The sequence below is a fragment of the Fusarium coffeatum genome (genome assembly GCF_003316985.1).
Source record: "Fusarium coffeatum strain FIESC_28 chromosome Unknown BRIP53273_contig_325, whole genome shotgun sequence".
NCBI lineage: Eukaryota > Fungi > Ascomycota > Sordariomycetes > Hypocreales > Nectriaceae > Fusarium > Fusarium coffeatum.
Genome location: NW_022158114.1, coordinates 82,382 through 89,659, shown reverse-complemented (window position 1 = coordinate 89,659; position 7,278 = coordinate 82,382). Strand labels below are relative to the sequence as shown.

The following is a 7,278-nucleotide window of genomic DNA, read 5'->3' as shown; positions in this document are numbered from 1 at the left end:
CCCCCCCCCCCCCCCCCCTCCTCCTCTTCTTCCCTATTGTTGGATGTGATATTTAAACTTCAGCTATCTCTGTGACACTCCTGCTTCTTCTCATTGTCATCTCTGTTCATCATTATACCCCCGTTTTGCACCCAAGATACCCTGTTCAAGTCCAATCCTACGTCACCTGAGATTTCGCTTTCCTCTGCTTACCTAGGCTACACACAAACAAAATCACAATGGATACTATCAACAACCTCACTGCTACTGCCTCAAAGGCTATCTGGGGCGAGAACGAGACAGGCAACAGAGAGCCCGTCTCTGGAGTTAAGGGTGACACTGCCCATGGCGAGCCATATGATGCCGGCAATCTTGGTGCGAAATGGGACCCTATCTTAGCATGTGCGGCTTGTGTTACTGACCATGGTTACAGAAACCCCCCAGCAAGAAAGAGCTGCAGAAAGTTACAGCTATGGAAAACATGGCGAGGAGCGCACATCCGGACTCGAGCGAGAAGATCCTACCCCAAAGTCTGTCGAGAACTCAACAACTGCTTCGTCTGCAGTTCCGGCTCCCGCTCCCGTTGCAGCCCCCAACCACTCAAAGGATACCACTGCCGACCAGAACGATACGCGCCCCCCGGAACAAGCCGACAAGGGTAACAAGGACCTCCACGACGTAGACGACACCTCTAAAGGTACCGACGCCAAGATTGGCGAGGGACCAGGGCCTCGTCCTATCGACAAACTCGCCAAGGAGCATGGCGGTGATGCAGGAAACGCTCCGGTGGAAGGACAATCCAGTAAGCCAAATGAGGTCGGCTCTGGCGCTGGCGAGTCGTCCAACTCCGAGAACCAGCCCCATGACCCTAAGGAGGATGAGTACATCACTGCCTCCGGATTTGCTGCTGATGGCGGCGATTTTGACGCCTCTAAGCCCGGTGCCGGACGCGAGGCCGACCGTAAGTTAAATATCTCTACTGTTCTTTCCTATTGACCACGGCTAATGATCTCCAGGGCTTATGGAGCAAAAGGGTGTTCATCTTGGCGAAGGTAGCAGCTCAGAGCCCACCTCTCACACTGAGTCCCACTCCAGCGACAAGCACCATGGCAGCTCCCACGAGTCCAAGAAGGACAAGCCCAGCCTTGGCGAGCGCATCAAGGCCAAACTTCACAAGCACTAAGTGGCAGTACGACTCCAGGGCGTTGTATATGTAGTATCTAATGAGTGGAAATAATATCGCCCAAAGCTTACAGCATGGAATCTATGTTTTGAGTCAATTTGATTGCACTGGCTCTTCTATCAATCCTGGACAAAGTCCTGTGTGCAGATGGTTCGCTTCAACGATTTGAAACAGAGGCAGCGCATCGATGTACAAGACTGACGAGAGATTTCTGCATGTTGTTCTTTTATCTGTTCCTTTAGTCAATGGCCTTCAAGAGAAATTCACCTCCATCGTTGCAAGGATACTGGCCTCTATACATCAATGTGATAGATGATGGTAAGAAATGCTGTTGCAGGCTCAAGACGTCGTCGTGCTAACCACTAGCACCAACTTGCCACACAGAGAATCAGGTCCATAACAGATCATCTTGCAATAGATCGGATTCTAACCATTCGCTTCTCTTGGATGCTTCTAGGCGTAATATGCCGCCCGCTCGAGTCTTCCAGGTATATTCAGTCATCGTGCGACCAGCGTACACTTGCAAATTCCACCGTTCATGTCCATCAAAATTGTGAGCCCGTCTCCCATGCAATGTTCCCATATGATTTCTGGTGCGCCAAACAAATCCGCCAAAAACGATACATATACTCAGGTACTGCAGTTGCTTGTAGCAAGCCCGGTTTGGAACCCTCTTTTCAAAATGCCCCGTCAACATCAATATACGTTCCAATAGCCGCCAGTATTACCGACGCCGCTGTCAAGCATCTCCGCACTTTCAAGACCCCCTGTTACCAAATCCCACCACACCAACTCCTCCGGGCCGTCTCCCGATTCTGTGCTCTGGTGTAGTGCCGCTTCCTGTTCCATTCTGATAGCTGGCGGCGTAACATACGCCGCAAGTCATGATTATTCGGGACCACCATAATCTGTCAGGATGGCAGACGGCTTTGCAATACGACCCTTCCCGGTTCGTCCTCAATTCGCTTTCCAAATCTAGATGGTTGAGATTCGCAGTCGCAGAGATACTTCAAACATTTGCAAGGGCTCATTGCTTATAGAAACCCAGACTCGGCCAAAACCCTGTAATTAAGAAACGCCAAGTAAGCATATGTCTTTCTCTCGCTTTAACCCGAGAACAAAATGCGAGCCGCTAATGCGAACTGACAACTCCAATGCGCCGACTATCATAAACCAGCGACTCAAAAGAAGGAGGGCACCGCTCCATACGATGCGGGCGTGTTCCGCAATGCAACATACCTCACAATCTTTTCATCCTCTCGCTCACGAGGCTCAACCTGCAAGCTCTTGTCATACATCTCGTGCACATCACCGGCGGCCTGCATGTTGTTCAAGATGTAGTCTTGCAACTCCGGCACGGGTTGAAGTGAATATCCCACGTTTTGGTACTGCTGAATGTCTCGAATGACTTCAGCAGTTTTAGCACGTTTAGCGAAGTTAATGAGGTTAGTCTTCTTGATAATAGAGGGAATACCATCTTCGATGAATGTCAAATCGGTCAAGTAGACACCTTGAATAGTTGTGAGTAAGACCATTTATGGGTGAGTTCGGGGAGAGGTTTCGTACCGAAAAAGGGAATACAAGGTGGGTTAGCGGCATGAAGAGCTTCTCGGTACTCGCCGAAATTCTTGGTGCTCGCCATCACCCTGCGCATCGATTCTAACGTAGCATGTGTACGTTGTGGCACCTGATCCCATGTCCGCTTGAGTCGAGCGATGGGTGCAGTACCCAATGCAGAGATAATCGATGTCAGCGTTGAAAAGTTGTTCAAAACACGACAGCGCTATTCTAGAGTCAGTAACTTTGTTGGCAATAAATAAAAAAGACTGTGCACGTGGTCAACTCACGTCGGCAACAGAAACGAAGTGCTTGATAACGACCACTCGCTTCTTGACTTCCATCTGGGCCAGGATCATCTCGGCGACCCAGTTGGTCATTTGGTTCGAGTGTAGGATGAGTGCCTTGACGTTAGGCGCCAAGTCAGGTTCGCCCTCAGGGACCTTCTTCTGCCATGTCTTGTTCAGACACTCTGTCGCCTTCACCTTGCCATACAATCGGGATTCGACGATAGTGAGCTGACGGGCAAATTCGATTACATCAATATCCAAGAACTTCAGCTTCTTCATGTTCTTAGGCATGATCGGCGTCGGCGTGTTCTGGTTCACCGTTTGGATCATCCTGCGAGCACCGGCCTCCTTACCACTCAGTCTTTGATCAAGGACTGCCATCAAAGGTGCCGAACCGGGTGTTTCTGTCGATTTGACTGTATCTTTCGCGAAGCTGTAGACGTCACGGACAAGCTGTTTAGACTCGTCATTATAATCCTCCATCCAAAAGTTATCAAACCAGTTCTTCAGGATGTTAACAACACGGAACCGAATAAGCTTTTGTTTTCGATCCCTCCAGATCTCGAAGTCTACCTGGCTGAGGCCCTCTGGCGGTTGGATGTTGAATCGTTTGATAAGCATTTCGAAAAGTTCTCGAGCTGTTGTGAAAGATCGATATGTAAGGAGGAATGTGTTATTGAAATTTGAATCAAGCTTGTCGTGACGAGTGAGCTGCTCGACGAGGGCTAGCAGGGATCCGCCCTTGACGGTAGGGGGCGATGTCTTGCTGTCCCATGACACCTCATGTTCATAATCTAGGAGCAGAAATTCGGGTGTGTCTTCTGTTACTGGGACCTGTGGGGACGGGTCTTCGCCAAAGATCTTTTTCACCTTGGAGTAGTCACCTCTACGCATGTTGCCAGGTGCAGGCTCGCCCTCGGTAAACGATTGTGATGTGATGAGAGGCGGCCGCACGGGAGCAGTTCTCGATTCGGTGCGCTGGTGTGGGCGGTCGTAGGGCATTGTCTCACCTCTTTGTAGAGTGCTCCGGACAAAGGAGTTCTCGCGAGGCCGTGGTTCCGTCTGGTGTTGTTGCATGTTGATCTGGACTTGCTCAGATAGCAGTTGCAGGGAGAAACCAATGTGGGAAGAGTTGGTTTCGAGCGCTCGGGCGCACTGTCGGACATATTCCAAACGGTTCTCCAATGCCTCACCACGAATTTCGGACCATTCGTCGGCCAGAGGGCCAGCAACGGCTTGACAACCCAGGATGAGGTCAGATATATTATCGTAAAGGCTCTGCTTGTTGGTACCGAGGTCAGATAATTGAGGTGTCTGGAAGCTGTTGCCCAAAGAAGACAGATCAATAGACTCAATCATGGCTATCCATTGCCTGAATGTATCAAGAACCCTTCCGCCAGCAAAACAGACATTGTTACCGATGACCTCGTGCCTGTAAGGTGTGACGACCTTCTCTAGCACAACAAGGCTTTTGTCTAGTTCCCGAATGCTAGATACGAGGATGCGCTTCTGTTCGTCCAGTCGCTCGAGCATTTTGTTGTCAAGAATTGCGGTGGGTTCCACGACACCCTCTTCGTCTTCAAGGAAATTGGCCGTGATTTCATCTCGGGGACCCAGCCCATTGTTTTGCCAACTACCACCAGTAGTGCTGCCAATAACGAAGCCTGGGAAGAGTCGAGGGATCTCTTCGCCACGCTGCTGCCGAGCCACTTCCACGTAGCTGTATACACCCATGAGAACGCCATCAGCCTCTTGCAGACACTTCTGGATGGACTCGGCATTGGGCCAATCCGCAGCTGCTATGTGAGAAGAAATGACAAGCTTGGAGAATTTGGACATCATGTCGCGGAAGTGAGGATACAGAGCTTTGTTGGTCGAAATGATAGAGGGTTGACCCGAATGGTTGTCAGTAGTCCCTGAGCCAGCGGCAAGCAGCAATCGTAAGTGATCAGATATATCTTCAGCTTTTGCTACATATTCTGAGCGGTTGTTATTCATAATAGCTTCGCGGTAGCGGTCGATAGCGCGCCGCATATTAGAGACGAGTAAAGTCCAACTGAGAGAAGGCGTGGAGCCATCATCGAAAAATGATCGAGGAACAGTAGCCGTAGTGGGGAGGTTATAAGTAGTGCTGGTAAACGAGGTCGCCGATGCTATGTTAGGGACTTGACCTGCAGCAAGATGGCCATTCGATGCGACGCCATTTCGAATGCGGCCGACAGGCGATGTGCCGTTAATCGAATCCATAGATGTTGATGGCGACAAGGCACCAAACGAGGCACGGTGGCGATGCTGGGAGATGTCAGCAAGCTAAATTATACAGCGGCAGCGTCCACGATCTTTTCAAATACCTTTGAACGACGTGAGGCTAGTCTCGACGAGTCACCTTCAGCCTCGGACGCGGATGTCAAATATTCATCGTCCTCGTCTTGGGTCAGACCACGAGCCATCATCTCAGGAGGCGGCCTGGTCTTGTCGGGGATATTAACGTTCATTCGGTCTCGTGGGCCAGTCTCGTTGGCGGACACAGGAGATTCTAAAGGCAGTTCCATGCTACGGTCTCCTGTCATCATATTGTAGTAGAACAAGCGCCCATCGGGGGTCGCTTGGGGAATCCAAAAATCGGCCCTTGAGCTATCTCCACCATCTGTCCCCTCGAGTGGGAGTGCGATAGGGCCATCTTGTTCAGAGTCATCGTCTTGATCATACTGGTCATCGTAAATCTCAGGATCCTCGACCTCATCTTCGGCAGCGTCGAAGACTCCGTTATGGGCACTGTCGGGAATATCGTCGGGACTCGTAATAATTTGGCAGTAGTTACTTGGGAACCAGCCTCGAACACCGTTTATGACACCATCCCACCAGCCGCTCTCGAGCTGTGTTATGACTTGAATAACATCTCCTTCGTGAAAGCTGAGACTGGTGCGATCGTCGGCCTCGTAGTCGTAAAGGGCGCGAACGTACATGGCCCCCATAGGGGCGGTACCGACGATGCCGTTCATGAAGCCCCAGGCGGGATCAGCCCGAGTAGTTGAAGATTGTTGTTCGGAAGCTTGTACGGAGGTAGACGTGATGCGCACGGAAGCGGACTTTGAGTCGCCGGAGGGGTCGTGGATAGTGCGCGAAGAGTGGATACTTGGCGGCACTGCGGCGGTCTGTATCTTGAGCATATTGCGGCTGCAAAGCTCACCTCAGGGCATGGTAAAAAATGGCGGACCCTATTGGTGATCAAAAGGAAGCCGATCTTGAAAAGTTCAGTTCGTGAGACAGAAGAGACGGCGCAGTAACGGCGACAGCATGCCACGAGAATTGCAAGGAGTCGCAGGAGGTTGCAGACCTTGCTATGAAAGGCAGAACACGGAGTAGAGTAGAATAGAGGGCCAAGAATCCAGGGGGGACTGCTTAGAGGGGTGACCGCGCTGGGACCAGGCTTGATGCGAGTGGACGGCGAGGGGCTGACAGGAGTACTGTACAGAAGAAGGTCAGGATCAGGAGAACGACGAGAAACGGTTCAAATGGAACGACATAAATTCAATACAATATGCAGATAAATCAAAGCGAAACAGCCTCCGGTCCAAGGAAAAGGGGTTGCGTTTGTGAACATATGGTATAGAAAGAAGGTAAAGCATCAAACCAAAAAGAAAGGCCACAGCAACTGACTTAATTAGTACCGTTTGAAAGTGGCAGGCGACCTTTCTACAAACAGCCCAGGTGTAAATAGCTCTTATTGAGTCTGGGACAGCTTCAGGCAGGTTTGGTTTGGTCGCTCAAAATAATGAACGTTGGGATACTACCTAGGTACTAGCTATTGCTCTTCTGATAGACTGATCCTGCACCGTCCTTGTTGCCTTCATCGGTAGCACTTGCCGATGCTCAGTTTGTCCACTGGTTGACTGATGGACTAATTGACTGATCAATGTCAGTGTCAATGTCAATATCAACGTGGAAACAATTCGGACAGGCTACCTAGGTAGGTAGTAAGGTACTAATTCAGGTAGCAATAAGTACTAGATAGAGTCTGAGGAGGATCCGTTTGCGCTTCTCTCGCGCACTTTTAATTAACAGACATCCACCCGTCCAGAGGTAGGTAAGTAGGTACCTAGGCACGTAGGTTAAGTGACCTTATTAGATAGGTGCTAGGTACAGAGTAGGTAGGTATTGTACGACTTGGCACTCTAGGAGGTAGGTAATGTTCCGATATTAATTAGCATTAATTAATATTTCTATTTGATATTTGATCCTGACAGATACTCGCGACACTAGATCCGT

General features: G+C 50.2%; 2 protein-coding genes across 2 annotated transcripts; one reads left to right on the top strand and one right to left on the bottom strand.

Moving 5' to 3' along the window:
• Positions 1-218: 218 nt before the first annotated feature.
• Positions 219-1,162, top strand: FIESC28_10640 (uncharacterized protein; the record flags this gene model as incomplete). The annotated part of the gene is made up of 3 exons (XM_031164771.1): positions 219-354; positions 413-940; positions 996-1,162. The coding sequence occupies 3 exons, from the start codon at positions 219-221 to the stop codon at positions 1,160-1,162; spliced, it is 831 nt and encodes a 276-aa protein (XP_031011195.1).
• A 1,034-nt stretch (positions 1,163-2,196) lies between these two features.
• On the bottom strand, positions 2,197-6,179 carry FIESC28_10639 (uncharacterized protein; the record flags this gene model as incomplete). The annotated part of the gene is made up of 5 exons (XM_031164770.1): positions 2,197-2,224; positions 2,402-2,672; positions 2,729-2,945; positions 3,010-5,301; positions 5,361-6,179. 5 exons carry the CDS (start codon positions 6,177-6,179, stop codon positions 2,197-2,199), a joined length of 3,627 nt encoding a protein of 1,208 aa, XP_031011194.1.
• Positions 6,180-7,278: the final 1,099 nt, after the last annotated feature.